The 16031-nt window shown below is 44.6% G+C and overlaps 1 protein-coding gene across 3 annotated transcripts in view; it reads right to left on the bottom strand.

The window, feature by feature from the left end:
- The window catches only part of HCN4 (hyperpolarization activated cyclic nucleotide gated potassium channel 4), a 148607-nt gene that overhangs the window by 98781 nt on the left and 33795 nt on the right, over positions 1-16031 (bottom strand). The window contains exon 3 of one of the 3 annotated variants that reach the window (XM_035335307.1): positions 2199-3821. The exons of 1 other annotated variant lie outside the window; for it this stretch is intronic. In XM_035335307.1, coding sequence (XP_035191198.1) covers positions 2199-2902 — 704 coding nt within the window. In that variant the 5' untranslated portion in view covers positions 2903-3821. Of the gene's footprint in view, positions 1-2198; positions 3822-16031 lie in introns of those variants that run through there. One more of the 3 variants, XM_035335308.1, reaches the window with a different exon arrangement.

Raw genomic sequence — 16031 nt, 5'->3', positions numbered from 1 at the left:
TAGCATCAATTTAGGAGAAATACAAAACGGCAAGCTCTCAGCCTACCTGGAATGTGACACCAGGCAGAAAATTTCTGCACCAGGGCACAGATATCCAACTCACTTTGCTTTCTCTACAGAAATGCAAAGCTACATTGCAGAGGATTTTGTTCTTAATGCTAACAAGTCATACAGGGATACATCTGTAACTGCCTGCATGTGAACATTTGGGTGTTAGCACTCTGTATGATCAGCTGGCTTGGGAGAGTCTAGTTTGCTTGCGTATTTCATTCCTTTGTGTAAGGCTAGGAGTGGCCCTATGGCTAAGTACCTCACAAATAAAAACTTGCCTGATAATTTGCTATGCCATTTTAAGGAATAAGCACTGGTTCACTAGGAATCTTTAAAAAATTAACTCTTAGGACCATCTCACCTTGGGCAAGGTGGCTACCTCAGCTACTGCCACAATCCTTCTACTGAAGTTTGCCAGTCTGGTTCTGTGCTGGGAACAGTCATAGAGATGGAAGGGCATAAATCAGTTATACAGATACATAAAAGATATACAAACTGAAGGCTACTTTAGGATAAATCCAAATATGATCCAGAGACTAAATCCAAAATTCCTTTAAAATGCAACACACAGAGAGCACTTTGCTAGAATAATCCAAGAAAGCACAGCAGTTAGTTTTTAACTCTAGGCTTGTGGCAAATATACAAAGATCTGTAGTCAAGAGAATGAAATTGGTTTGTTCTTTCTAAAGCTAAACACTCACATTTCTCTGTGTTTGCAAGGTATTACTTGACCAGTCTCAACAGCGAGGCAATTTTATACTTTTTCCAATCTGGGTTTGAATAAGATTGTACTTAAAAGGACTGTGCATCACGATGTAGCTACTGGAAACCCTCATATGCTCGGTCAGCTCTATGCTTGGGACACTTGACTGCGCTGAATTTAAATGACAGTGCAGTCTTCCAGTTCACATAGCCTTCTAATAATGTTTGTTAATCCAAGCAAGTATCCAGGAATCTGTTCAGTGCCAGTCCTGAATCTTCTAAGCTTGTTAAATCCCTAAAAGGTAGTGCCAAGAGGTTTCTGTCACTGGGCACCAAAACCCATCCTGCAACTCCTTCCTGCAATTATCTTCCTAACTATATTTTACTGAATAAGGCAACATTTCTTTTAGAGTCCAAGAATTCAATAAAATCACGTAATTTGATGGCTATGTTTGAATAATGTGCTTCTACTGTGTGCTTTTAAATGTGAAATGTAAGCCAGTTGTAATTAAAGTTGAAGCAGTAAGCCTTAGCCATTGATTGCACTAAGTAATTAATTATTGATTGCAGCACTTTACATACGTATTGCAGAGGACAATTCACCTGTGCAGTAGACAATACTCAGAAATGCCTAAACACAGCCTCCCCCCGCCCAGCTATGTCATTGAAACTGTACAATAATTGGTTCTACTGTTTACAAGTTAATTTTTTTATTAACCTTCATGGCAATGTTGCTATCTGAGTGAAGGAAAGCCATTACTCTCCTAAAGACAATGTTAACTATTCCCTGTCCAAATTAGTCTTGCAAATAAGCATCTGCAGATGCAAAAGAGCAGATCTCTGTCCGTAAGACTCTGAAGGTCTTAAGTTCCTTTGGAATGAACGCTGCTATCATCCTCTGCACATACCAATTCCTGACAAGCGATGCTGCGGTAAGAAGCTGTACAGAGCAGCAACAGTGGCAGTATCGTTCCCTAACTCTTGGGAAAGGAGAAGGGAGAGGACTTTGAGGTATTAAAATGGGAAACGAAACTTAAACTGGCAGACTGCAGGTTATGAGCTGGAGATGCAGGAGTAGTTAAGCAGCAGACATTGTGCTTTTAGTCTGGAGTTGTGCATCAGGTGGGAATGTTTTTCCCCATTTACACATGACTATGGTGAGGCTTTCCCTTATAAAAAACTGAAGCAAGAGACATCTATTAGTTTAAAAATACAATTTAAAATTAATAATAGTATGGGTACACTAAAATTAAGCTCAAATATAAATTAAACCTGCAGATTGTTTGACTGAAGCAGATCTTGGATGTGTTCTCCAGCTCTTCTAACTAGGAAATTAGCAAGGAAAGTTATCCCTGGGTGTGTGCTCTGTGCAGAAAGGTCTGAGCTGGACAGGGTAGGGGAAGGGGCAGGCCAGTTTTGAGCAGGCCAGGAAGGGGAGATTGTACCTGAAGTCACTGTAGGGATGGATGATCCAGAACCCGGCAGACTTAACCCTTTCCTGCTCCCTCTCCACGGCCTTCTGGCTGCCAAACATCCTCAAGGAGAATTTGTTGACCCCCGGCTGGAGCATGGCCCCAAACTGCCTCTGCATGAAACCGGCTTGGCCCAGCCTCTGCTCCTCATCTGGGGTGATTTGGTCGCACCCTCCACCTCCTTCCACTTTGATGGAGGTAGAGGAGCAAGCCCGGGGGGGCTGCTGCTGGGACTCCGGGGGAGATGCCGGTGGTGGGGGTGCTGGCAGTCCCTGCTCCGTCTCCCCACTGCCAGGGGGGCTCTTGTCCTCTCCGGGGGAGGCTGGCTCCCCTTCGCCGCCAATCAGCCTCTTCTCCTCGGCTGCATCGTGGAGGTGCCTGCTGGTCAGAGAGGACAGGCTCCCTTTGAAGCGGCGGCAGTCCCCGTTGGTGCTCGTTTTGGCGCCCTTGCTGCCTGCCTCCGTCTCCAGGAGGCCAGGGTCTCCCCCTCTGCTGGGGTCTCCCCCGAGTGCCCGGGTGCTCCCAGCAGAGGGCGAAGGCAGTGGCTTGAGCCTGATGCTTTTCCTCCGGGTGTCCTTGTCGCTGTCTTCCTCCTCATCCATGATCGACGCCTTAGGTCCTATCTGCTGGGGCAGGCTGTAGAGCCTCTTGCGCATGGAGGGGGGCAGCTTGTCCATGGCCGCTGCTGCTGCTGCTCCTCAGTGAGGGGGAGAGACCCCCCGGCTGTGCTGAAGGAGGGGAACCGTCACTGTCCCCAGGCCCCTGCCCCCAGCTCAAGAGGCAGGAGGGACCAGAGGCTGGCGTGTCATCTCCTTACCAGACTGTGGCATCCACAGGCTCTGCATCAACACACGGGCTCTGCATCCAGAACGGAAGGGAAAAAAAAAAAAAAGAGGGAAGGCAAAAAAGCCCCCCCCTCTCCTCCCTTGTCCCGATTTGGCTACTTGCTGCTTGCCTCCCCTTGGTGAGTGTTACTGCAATCCCTGTCTGCTCAGATCCAGAGCACTGGGCAAGAAGTCTAGAGGAGAGCCACACACTTCTGGCTGGAAGGCGAGGGAGGGCGGCAGCAGCAGCAGCAGCCGCCTTGCCATGTTGGCTTCAAGATGCAAATGTGCAGTGTCTCCCGGCGGGCAGACATCATCCGAAAAGCGAAGCGCAAGCCTGGGTGCCTCAAACTCCTCAACCTGCCGGCCAATAACACAATGAACTGCAACCTGCAGCAGCCACTGCTTGCTTACATCACTGTCATCACTTATTTCTCATGCAGCCCCGGCTCCTGGGAATATTCATGAAGCGATCCCATTCTATTGGGTTGCCATAGGAGCGACTACTGCACACAGGCTCTGCCTACCTGAGCCAGCACCCGGGCTTCTTAAAAGGGCAACGTCTGGCTGCCAAGGGTGTGTGTGGCAAGAGGCACGCCGCAACGCTGCTGCTGCTGCTGCTGCTGCTGCTGCTGCTGGGCTGCAACATCCACGGCGCCTGGGCACTGTGGGGCTCCTGCCGCTTACCAGGAGTCAGCCGCGGCTTGGCTGTAGCTGAGGGAGCGCCCGGCTTAATGCCATCCTTGGTTTAGCAGCAAAACCTACCGGGCAGCTGTGAATTTAAAAATAGCAGCATCATAAAAATAATAGGAGCAAGAAGATTCCTTTTTCTCTTAGATGCTGGCGATCCTTGTCTCCTTCTGGAGTTGCGGCTGCTGGGCTGCAGGTTTCCTGGTGAAGACACAGTGGGGGGGAGGAGGGGGGAGTTGTGAGAAGGGGCAAATCCAATTCTAAAGGAAGAAATACCGGTTCACCTTGAAAATCTCACTTGCATGCAAAGCAGGGGCTTGGGGAGTGCCTGTCTGTTCTGGCACAAGTTTACCTGCTGGGAACCCCATTGTGTTTTTTACTGAAGAAAGGTTTGGAAGGTTCTTTTCCTTTGCTGCCTTGCTTCCCGTTAGACATACCAAATGCTACTATTTCTCCCTGAGGGGTTGGATCCGTAGAAGTCATTCAAAAAACGGCAGGCTGCATCTCGGAGAGCTCCCCTACCGGAACAAGGGAGGCTGGACCGGGATGGCGAAGGCGCGTGTGGGATGCGTGGGCTCTCCCTGTGCCGCGGGGAAGCCCACTTCACTGGGCACCTGAGTCAGCGCTTTCCTGCCGGAGAACAGCTCGGAGTGGGAATCCTCCTTCCTTTCGCTGCTGGCCATGAGGCACCTCATATAACACAGAAGCCAAAGCCATAGAAAAAAGCTTAAATCCAGCTTTTCCCTACCTTTTTTTTTTTTCTCCTTTTTTTTTCCTTTTTCCTTTTTTTTTTTTTTTTCCTGAGAAAAGGAAGAAAAAAGGTGGCAATCAGCCCTGCCCTGCCCTTCCCTGGCAATGGCTTTTTATTCCACTATGCTTATGAAGCTCTTAGACTGATAAACCAGTTCCAATTATTTTCTGATGTACAGACTTTGAAACCAGTGGAGTTAAATTAAGAATCTGTTTAGCCATGTAAGGGGCTGTTTGCAGATATTTTTGCACAGACTCAGTATCTGTGGCTTTCTAGAATGTTTGTTGTTTTATATAGTTAAAATCCTACCTCCCAGAAAAAGGAAACCACGTGAACTCTGCAGACAGGCAGGGAAGCTAAACGCAGGCAGCCAATGCCCACTGCAAGCAGTGAGGAAATCCTCACCAGTTCCCTGAGAATCACTGTGCTTCTGCTTTCATAAGCAAATGTTCACCTTTCCCCCCCAAGGAGTCACTTGTCACCGGCCTAAGACAACTCTGCCATTTAAAGCAGCAAGGTGGTACTTAAACTCTTACTTTAAGGAAACGCAGCCATCAGCAGTGACTTCACCATGCACACAGACAGCACATGCTTCTTCATCTTTGTTTGCCTGCTCTCCAATCCTTTCTCCAAAGCATTCACCTGCTCCTCTTCTCCCACCTCCAGGCACAACCTGGACAGGCTGTGACTCATTTGAAATGCTCTACAGAGAAGCTACCTGGTGCAAATATCATTTAGTTTTATTCTTTTCATTGCAACTTCTGGTAGAACAAGCTTTTTCTAGGGAGATAAATCTCGATTTTCAAACAATCCCATAGATTAGATAATGTGAACTAAGTAACAGTAAAGGTCTTTTTCCTCTACTTTTTTCTTTCTCTAGGCACTAAGGGATGCTGAGGTGTAAGCACTTCTGTGCCTAAGCTGCAATCAACTGCCTTCCAAAAGGAGCTGTTTTGATTAATGAGGTGCATAACATCTGAAACTGATGCAGCTTCTTAAACACAGTCCCTAATGTTCCCAGAGAATGACAGAGCAATAAAGGACGTGCTCAAGGAATCAAGCTGTTCGCCTTCCTTCAGCTATAGGTATTCTAGCAGGCTTGGAAAATACCCAGACTTTTTTTCCTGGTCTTTCTGGGACTATTCTCTGAATGCTGCCTCATTTGATGACACAAATAAGATTCTGTTACAGCCTTGAAGTGGGGAGAGAACACAACAGAGCATCCAGGCAGCAGAAGGCTCCTTTATCACTTCTGTAGCTAAGAAAGGAAATTATCAGGTGCAAAGACTGAGTCAGGCTGCCTGGCACACTGCTGCACAATGACAGAAGCATGCAGATGTCCCCGTGCTTAGACCTCTGGCTAGCACTGCCCCGGTCGCCAGCGTCCAGCCCGTACACAAGGCATATGATTAATTACAGAGAAGGTTTTTAAATTACTGGTTTGGGACCACGTTTGTTATCTTTACAACTGTTTGTAAAGCATTAAGCTTCTCTTCAGTATCATACCTGCTTTGAAGCAATTTCTTGAGCACGTCACTTTAATATCTTAGTCCCATTCTGAAAAAAATGCTTAACCTGAAAGGAGAATCTAAGTGCTGCATCGAATCTAGGCCTTGTTGAGTATATAGCCCCAAATGCTAAAACAGAATGCGAATTCCTGTGTAGCTCTGTCTGCAAGTGCCAGGATTCACAGGTACCAAACTCAGAGGAAGTTTCAAAGTCCTTAAAATGTAATGACAATTTGGTATCCAGAGAATTTAAAGTAATGGTATTTTATTTGAGAGCCTTCCAAGAATTAAGTGCAAGAGGCTGGGAATTATTCTTGTCTAATGTCATCATGGACATTATTCACTATTGGCATTATGGCAGTGCTTTCCATGTTAGCAGTGGGCCTTTATAAGCACATTTTAGAACACTTCAGAAAAGCTGTGACTGTTGCTGGGCTAAGCCCTGCCTATCATTGGCTGCACAGAATATTCAAAGGGGGTATAGAGAACACACCCACCAGAAAAAAAAAAGAAAAAAAAAAAAGGAAAGCTCTTTTTGAGGAAAATTATCTCTTTTTTTTTATTATTTTAACAATATTTATCAGATACTGCTCCAAGACCTGGCAGAGATACAAAGGGAGCTGATTTAGCAGGGAGAATGCAGGTGAAGCAGCCAAAGATTTGCTTGTTTCTTAGGGGATTTTGTCAACTTTATGTACATATATATGTGACGCTACTTTAATAAAAATACAGTGCTGCAATGCAAATGTGAAAAATCAGGTTCCTACTGAGCTCAGGATTATACAAGAACAGACTGAGAGCCATAAAAACTGGTATCCTCTTGCTCAAGAGTACAGGAAGCAGCAGCACAAGCTTTCTGCATGCTAGTCTGCTAGGACTAGCTCTGCTTGGGTGTGAGTTTCAGGCATCACCCTTGAACCCTTGGCTTCTCAGATAATAAAGGAGTTAATTAACATGTGCTATAGATTGGAGGAACTGGAGCAAGTCCCTTCAAGGCTGCATGTTGTTCCTAGCAGGCAGCTTCTAACTCATGATTGGCATTTGAAAATCCATTAAATATGAAACACTACAAAGCACAGAAATTCTATCTCAGAGTTTTAGTGGTAGAGTCACTCACTGCTGCTGCGGCTTGTATCATACCTAGAAGATAAAAAATATTCACCATAAATGCATAAATCCTATATTCCCCTTGCCCCTGCCACTTACACAAGCGTGCTGTCACACTTGGGCTCGTTGAAATTCAGCCTCTGCTTTCTTACTGCTCTGTCAATAGAAACTGGGAAGTGGGGGACTGAGCAGCTGGAGCATATGCTGAAACCTATTTATTGCACAAAGAAGGCACCTGAGCATCTGTCAGGATAAAGAAAGTGCTGAGCAATGGGAAGTGAGATACATGCCAGGATGCTGGACTCTGGGGAGAGGGAAGAGTTCCACTGCACTAGAAGTCAGGATGGGAGCAGAAAGTCCTGTTGTGCTGCACATGAACTGGGTTGTGTTGGGAGAAAGAACAGTTCCGTGTCCATCAGTGGGAGCAGAGAGGTACTAAACAGATCTCTAACAACAATGGACTGTAGAGCCAGCACAGAGAGATGACAGCAGCAGAGGTACAAAAGAAAAGTTTGTGACAGAAGTACTTGGAAAGCTATTTTCTATCCAGCTTCCACTGATGAATAAACCTGGAGTAATCCCACCCTCTTCATCCTTATAACCACAGCAAAATAGGAGCACTTGTCCGGGATGTGTATTTCCAAGGGGTTGTTGGCAATGTGCTCATAACTAGCAAACAGCTTTGCCACTGCAAAAAAAAAGGAAATGTTATCCAAAAAATCAGTCACGCTGCTATCTGTGAAAATAAGTCACAGACTATGCAAAAAAATAAACCCTCAGAATTTTCAGGATGTTTAGAACTTCTGTAAAGGTTGATAATCCTCCCTGAAAGAAGTAGCTAAAAAAAACAGCTACAAACAGATTGATTAGCAAGAGCATCTTGCCACCCGACCTGTAATACTCCCTGAGCAGAAAACTTAGGGACAAGTAACCAGGTGTGAAGCCATGAGGAAGAGAAATTACATTGGCTCTGGGAAGCTGCTGAGGTCAGAATAACTATATGATTTTGTCACAGTTTCTTAATTTATGGAGTATCTGCACTGTGGTCTAAACCTTATAAATAAGTTTTGCAATGTCCACACTGAAATGCTCATTCTAAGTTTGTATCTTGGACTTCAATAACATTTGCTTTCCAAATGTATATTCCATCAAATTCCCGTTAAAATACTGAGAACCAGCTTATTTTTCTAGAATTATTGAGAATTATTGAGAAGAGGGTTGAAACAGCATGGGGAGGTTTGCTCAAACTGGATCCGTTCAGTGACTATCAAACGACGCTTTCTCAAAATAGCGCCTTTCACCAGCGCTTAATGAGCCGTAGCTTCACAAAGAATAATGGATCCCTCTTCATGAGCCTCTCCCCGCCGATGTATCTTCTGTCCACATGAACTGTACTATTTTTGATTATCACACAGGGCTGGATTTGATGGGAAATGTGCTATTGTCTCCAATAACAGTAATGGCAGCACCCAACTTTGCGAAGGCCAGACTTTTTAACACTCCCTCTTCCTCAGTAAGCACCTCAAACCAGCTCAACATCACGTTGATGAAACTGCAAACCAGTTTCACACCTGTACCACCTGCTGGACATGCACACTGCTCTCCCTCATTGTTTTTATGAACCTACCTTAACGATGCCTCCCTGCAGAAAATTGCTGAAGACAGGCAGAGAATTTAAACATTTTAAACAAGAGACTGTCTGCTAATTAGAAATAAATTGCTCTGTAAGCAGAATGGTTATGAAAGAAATGTCCCACAGATTCATGTGTTGTGACTGCAGTCTCCCATGCCTAAGGTGCAGGATTCAGCCCAAACTTTTCCTCCGTGATTGAGGAAATGTAATTTATTGAGGCTGGCATGCAGGCTGCAGCAGAAGGCCCTTTGAGCCCTCACAGGTCCCTTCCAAGCAACACAATCGTGTCATAAACTTTATGACCCTATAGGGGTACCTATCGGGGTTCCTGAGAACTCCTGTTCTGTGGGACACAGTAGGAATTCTCTCCTTACTCCAGCTATCTACTTCCACAAATACATGGGAAGATATTCCCTCTGAGACAAAATCCCTCTGTTAACATGTGTTAAATCATTAACACTTTGAAATACTACTAGGAGGGAACTGACAGACTGATGGATATAAAGCATGACTGTATAAGCTTCATTCCTTAGGTGGACAGCTAAAAGCCATTCATTTCATGATTTTGGGGAACAAAGCTAAACATTGTCATGCTTATTCATGATTTCTGAACTCCTGAAGACAGCAAAATTACCGAAACAAGCTTAGCCAGCATATCTAAGCAATATGGCAGCAGAAGAGCTTCAAGCAGAGGATCCCTGCCGTAGATAGCCCTCCTCAGGCTGCTGCCCCCAGAGGATGCATTTTGGGTGGTTACCCCTCCCTCTCAGTAACTTTACAGGAATAGAATGTCACTGCCAATAAAAACAAGGCCAAATGGAAGGGAGATACAGCATTTCTGCCTGCGATTCATTCCTTCCTGGCATGAGTACATCCTCTACAAACAAGCAACCAGGTCAGGCCAGCCTGAGTCTGCAAGACATTCCCATTATCTTGCAAGAGAAAAGAGCAATTTGGGCCACCACCACATCTGTTGCTCAGCAGCAGTGTCTGCAACTGCCTGCGATGCTGAGTGCCCCGGTGAGCCAGTAGATAAACAGAGGAGAGGGAAGAGGCATCAGCTGGTACAGCTGCACTTAATTCTGTGAGATTAAAATAAAGGCTTCCTCTCTCTGGGCTCTGCTTTTAGAAACGAGCCCTTCAGTGATACCGCATGTAACCCACTCAACACCAGAAAGATCTCATGGTTTTATCCTAAAGCATTATTTCCCAAGTTTGCACATGCCTGCGCCTACATGGGCACAGTTGTGTTTGTGCTAATCAAGCTTTTACCTCAATTCTGGATCAAAAAAAAAACAAACACCAAGTCCATTTGTACCCCTTCCTGTCATGTGTTACTTTTGTTTAATTTTAAGTGTTACTGAGGCATCTAGAAAATTCTGTTGATCTCAGAGCCACAGCAGAGGAAGGTAGCCCAGTCCCAGTCTAAACAGAAGAACAGAACACAGCTGCAGAGTAAACAATCTTGTGCTCTCCAAATGCCAGGTCAGTGCTGTGCATTTCCTTTTTGCTGTTTCTGTTTTAGAGAGGGCTTCACTGAGAGGAGCTAGAGCAGGGGAAAAAAAAGCAGATGGAGAAGGGTGGATCTAAAGGAAGAGAAGAAACTATGAACAGGGAAAGAGGAGAGGGTGAGAGCTGCCTGCACTGTATTTGCTTTTCTGTACGTTCAAGTTGTGCTGCAACACTACCATTACGGAGGGTCTGAACTTCCATTCCAAGCTTCTTCATGGTCGTTCTTGTTGTCAGCCAACTAAGCTGACATTCTGAAGACCTTGTTTACCCACTGGTTTTGAGAACAAGAAGGGTGTATGTGTAGAAGAAGAATAAATACTTTTCCTGTTCCCTTTTCCAAATGGTATTTCAGGAACCAGTGTACTGTTGTAGAAGTAGGAGCTAGAGGAATTGCACAGAGAAGGAGGTATGAGGAATGATCAAAGGTTAGGCACAGAAGATTTGGCTCTAAATATTCAAACACAGATACCCTGGCTCAAAGAATGGAGAAAAAGGGGAGCATTCCATGAGAAGTCCCGAAACGAACAACAAAGAAAAAGGAGTTCTGGCTAAACAGATAGACTGACACTTGTCAACAGCAAGGGGGTAAGGAATAGCTCAGAGAGCTTGTTGGTCAAACTTTGGGTGAGCTATCCCCATTTACAACTGAAAACCACACCTCCTGGTCAGAAACAGCCCCTTAAGCCCACTCCTCATGGAGCACATGCAGCAAATTAAAGTGTCACAGGGCCATTAAGCTGAGGCGAGACAGGGAATCACCAATTAAAAGTTGTGCTCATTTAACCACCGATTTTAGGGGGTTTGTGTATAATCAGTGCGTATAAAGATGTATTTGTGGCATCGAAAGGCATGCTAGTTTTGTGGGGCTACCACCTAGCACCCATCTTGGTGCAGATACAAAATAAACAAGTATCTGGACTCAATGTGCCACTCGGCTCATTGTGCACTGGGTAGAGAACCCAGTCGTGGGACGCCGCCCAAGTGGCTAATAATGAGATCTGAACTTCCTAATAGAAGGAAACTCAAGTGCTCTACACCTGACAGAGATGAAATACCCAGGAAACCCAGAAGGTTCATTGAGGATTTTGCTCTCTGTGCCTCTCCTTCCCTGGGTGCTTGTTGCCAGCCACACCTATTCAGGCTCTATCCTCTTGTGCTAATTAATATCCATCACACAGGCATATCCCTTATTCTCAGGCACACAGAACTAATGAAGCTTTTGGTTTCCACAGTGCCCCACAGGCTGGCCCAGCTGAAGCAATGTCAAAGGCTCAGATGCTGCTGGAGCTGAGCTGCAGGGCTGTGTTCAGTGCCATTCGGGCAGAGTTCTAGCAGTCTGCCCAGGAATCCCCATTGATTAATTTCCACGGCCGGTGCTTTCATTTGTTTTCAACACTTGGTTGACCTTTGTGTAAGAGTTTAAACAAAGCTCTGTAGACACCTGAGGCCATTGCCTTGATAGTATCAGTTCATCATTGTATAAATTTGTCTCAGAGGAGGGTAGCCTTGTGTTTGTGTGTGTATTTTTGTGAGGGGGAGGCATCCCGCTCACCTGGCTCTTCCTCTGAATGCTGAAGCTTTTTTCAGCAAAATCAATGAGAAAACTTCATACTGCATCTAACATTACTGCTCTGCACTGTCTGATGCAAGGGCATGGCACACAGAGCTGTTCTAGATGGTGCTTCCTGGTCTCTCTGTACTTTTGGGGCAACACCTTTTCCCTTGCGATTTGTAAAAACATTCCTGGGAACAGGGACCAGAAGTCAGGCCTTCCTGATTCTCCCCATAGCCATCAGCTGACAGAATCAGATTCCCCTCTGTGCTCTCCTACCCACTGATGGAATCTCACATCTTCTTCTGCTCAGTGGAACAACTTCACAAAGACACTTCCCATGGGACAGTAGGGTAACAGGAAAGTTGAGTTTGCTTCACCAGCTGCCGTTTTGGGTAAAAGAGTGAAGCCTGTTCTATCTTTTTGTATATTAAAAATAAAAAGCTTAAAACTCTGACAGAGTTCTAGAAGATATGAAGGTGTACGCAGCCCTGCACATCCCTGAACTGCGATGACATGATGTGGAGAAGTGAATTGTGGCAACTTGATTTGTCAGTGTGCCCCCGTGGCTAGGTCGCTCCCTGCTCAGCAGCAGCCCTGTGGAGCCGCCAGCACATGGGGCTGTAAAGTTTGGGGTTGCCTCAGGCTTGGACACGCCCCCAGGAGCTGCAGGCTGCAATACACAACCTTCAAGCACCTATAACCTGTCACTGAGACTGGCATTACAAAACTGCCTGCAGTCACATAGGGAATCTGTCTGCTTCCCAGGTTCTATGTGCTCCTGCTGTGTCCAGACCAAAGTTACTAGCAAAACATATCCATTTCTGCTTGCTGCTTCTGTTCACTACTGCGGCGAAAAGAACCGTGTATAAAGTAGCTTAGTAAAGCAGGCCTAGACACCACAATCATTTTCTCCTCCTACTCTTACAGAAGGATGTCAGATTAAACAGTTTTCTGAAGCTGGAGACATCTCGGTGCATACTTTACCCCAGAGGAAGCATTTCAGGTTATAGAACAAAAACAACAAATACTACTTCCCTCTTTTTAAGCAACTTCATGTCATAGTGGGCGCTTGACAAGCTGCTGTTCAAAGTCTGTTGAAGGAAAAATTGTATATATTATTAGCCACTTCTCTGCTTGTTAATTCTTTGTTTTTCACCGTTCTGCAAAGCCCTTCACAAATCCCTGTTTCAGTGGAGCAACAGACTTCCACTTCCTTGGATTTGCAGGTTTCACTTAACAGGATTAGGTGACAGGATTTATTTAGAAATGTGTGGCTATAAAAATACTCATTTTTTTCCCTGTTCATGAGTAATGGAGGGAAAACTTGCGATTTTCTTGTCGCTTTTTTAAATTCAAACATCTCAGCAGGGGAAAAGGTTCAGATCAGGTGTTTGCCACCCACACTTTTCAGTACTAGAGAACGCTTAACTTTTTCTAGCAGGGAGAAGACTAGAGTGGAATAAATTGAGAAGACTAACTCTTGATGTGAGACCTAAAGACTATGAGATTCAAAAGGACTTGATCTTACCATCAAGCCTAGGGCTGACACAGAACTTGTTAAAACATCTTCCTGTGATTTTGAGTAGTCTAAAGACTTCTCTAGCTTTTCACAAGAGGCAGATTTATTAGTCTAAGCTAGCCGGAACACTTAGCTCTCAACCACACACTCCCTGCTCTACAAAAGGTGCTATCAGAGCTGCTCTGATGACTCTGCCCTTCCCTATTTCTTAGAAAGCTCTAAGAAGTGCAGAACACTCTCAAAAGGTGGTGAAATTGGACTTTGGACTGCCTTTGCTGCCTGTGGTAGAGGATGTTGGTGCCAGATCAAGGCTAAAGATCCTGCTCAGTGGAGAACAGGAAAACAGGAAAGATCCTAGGAGCTTAATCTTTTTTAGTTAAGCAAAAGGAAGAAGTAATTATTTGATAATAATCTGTAAGTACCCACATGGAGAGGAGGAGACCCAACCACAGAGGAATCCTCACACCACTAGACATGGCTGCAAAAGAAATGCTGCCTGGAATTTGAAGCTATACACACTCAGGCTGGAATAAAGCTAATCACTTGTAATAATGAGGGCAATCAACCTATAGATTATTATGAATAAGTTTTTCACCAATTCTCCATCACAGATTCACTGATTCTCTGCCACGGGCAGTGTCCCTACCCATGGCGGGGGGGTGGAATTAGATGATCTTTAAGGTGCCTTCCAACACAAACCATTCTATGATTCTATCATAGGAAATTTAAAAAAAAATAAGATTAGGTTTTTGTTTTTTAAAGGTGTGGTTTAGCTCATCTTTAAACCAGCTACTAGACTTGAATCTGGAATAATTTGGGTTAGTCTTAAATCACACCACATATGAAGCTAGAGTAAATGTTAATTATATTCTTTCTTACACTAAAATCTGGAAAACCGGAAAAGCAAATGCCCAGTAACAGTGGCTGGAATGTGCATACTGGTCATTTGTGAATATGCTGAATTGCCTACATGCCAGTACAAATCCCTACAGAACTCGCTTGGCACTCTGCTATTCTGAGGCTCAACCATGTAATTCTACCATCTGTTTCTACTTTTTATCCAGCTACTCACCCATGCGAGGACTTTTCCTTATCCTCTTGGGCTGCTTAATTTCCTCAAAAACTGGATGATGGACTTTGCCAAAGCATCTTGGAAATTGAAACGGACAGCATAAATCAGATCACCCATACTCTGTTTCTTGATGACCCCTCAAAGATGCCCAAGAGGTTTGTAAACTGTCAGCTCTTCACAGAGACCACATTGGCTCCTCTCAATTAGACCGAACTATACCATATTTATCCAAGTCCATGTTTCTGGCCTCAGAAGTTCCGGATTCTAGTTTTGTTTAGGGTGATCTATTTGTCTACTAAAGATTTCCATCTAAGCTAGGAGAAATAGCTAGCCATTCATGTCTTTTGTTGTCTTACACTTTAATAGGACAGCAGCAAGTTCCATATGTATCCTTTATAAAAGCATTACAAAATAGAAACGGATGGATCTTCCTTCCTTGCTGAGAGCTGCCAGTACTATCACCACAATGCACACCTGGCAGCGCACCTGCCTGGCAGCACCAACTTGAAATATCCCCGTTCTGACCCCACCAACATCTTCTATAAATATCAAACAGCATTCATATGCACACTGCTCACCTGCTCGGAAGGGAAATTAGCTCTCCAGAGCAGAGCTGCAGTGAGAATAGGGGTTTGAACTTTGAGTTGTGTAAATCTGGATCTACACAGAAGGTGTATGCCACTTGGTTACAGTGCTCACAGATAGCTTCAAGGTGAGAATACTGAACTGTGTATCAATTAGTTGATTCAGCACATGACAGCAAGCATGCGTGCTTGATATCAAGCCCTATCTCACTACATAGTTTTGCAAGTCAGCCAAGATCTCTCCACACTCTTCTTGTTGAAATCCTACCATCCTCCTCATTCAGCTCTGTTTTGCTTACACTTCTGATACATTTCAGTGCCAGCTCTGGCATTCTGATTAAAATCAGCCTGGAGGGAAATTGTTAGTCACATGTGTCTGAAGCTGAAATAATACCTTTCCTTCCTACTGGAAGAATCCTAGGCTTCTCTCGTACTCCTGATGGAACTGTTTGCATGCCAACATGGGAAACAACAGCATCATACAAGCTTCGGGTCATTATCATAACTACTCCAACAAGGAGAAACACAGAAACAATGTTAATGCAGAAGTTGTAGCCCCCAGCTACAAGCAGGATGACCTTAAAATGAGAGTGTTGGGAGGTTCTGGATTCCTAAATCATATTTTTGAATTTTGTAATGAGTTACGTGATTAGCACCACCACTGATGGCATTTACACTAAACAGGAGGCTGTGCAGACTTTTTTTTTTATATATGGACTGAGTGCTGAGAACTTCTGCCAAGCTGGACCATCACAATTTCATTTTCAATATTGACTTGCTTCTAAGAAACACTGGATTGTCAGGGGTCATCCCGTGGCTTCTTGCAGATATCCTTCTGAGAGTATACTGGTGTTGTCTAATGGTGAATCCCAATTAAAATCCACAAGCAGTAACCTTTCTTGTAGAAAATGAACGCAGCATATTGAAATTTCCCAGTCTCTGCAACTATACTGCATGGATTTCCAAGTGTGATGAAGTCATCTTTAGCCTTTCATGTTTATTAATGCCTTGTAGCTAAGTAAAATGACTAATAAACTGGCATTTTAAAGAA

The sequence above is a fragment of the Oxyura jamaicensis genome, chromosome 10 (genome assembly GCF_011077185.1).
Source record: "Oxyura jamaicensis isolate SHBP4307 breed ruddy duck chromosome 10, BPBGC_Ojam_1.0, whole genome shotgun sequence".
In the NCBI taxonomy this organism is placed as follows: Eukaryota; Metazoa; Chordata; class Aves; order Anseriformes; family Anatidae; genus Oxyura; species Oxyura jamaicensis.
The sequence above is the reverse complement of the archived record's forward strand: the minus strand, read 5'-3'. Positions and strand labels throughout refer to the sequence as shown.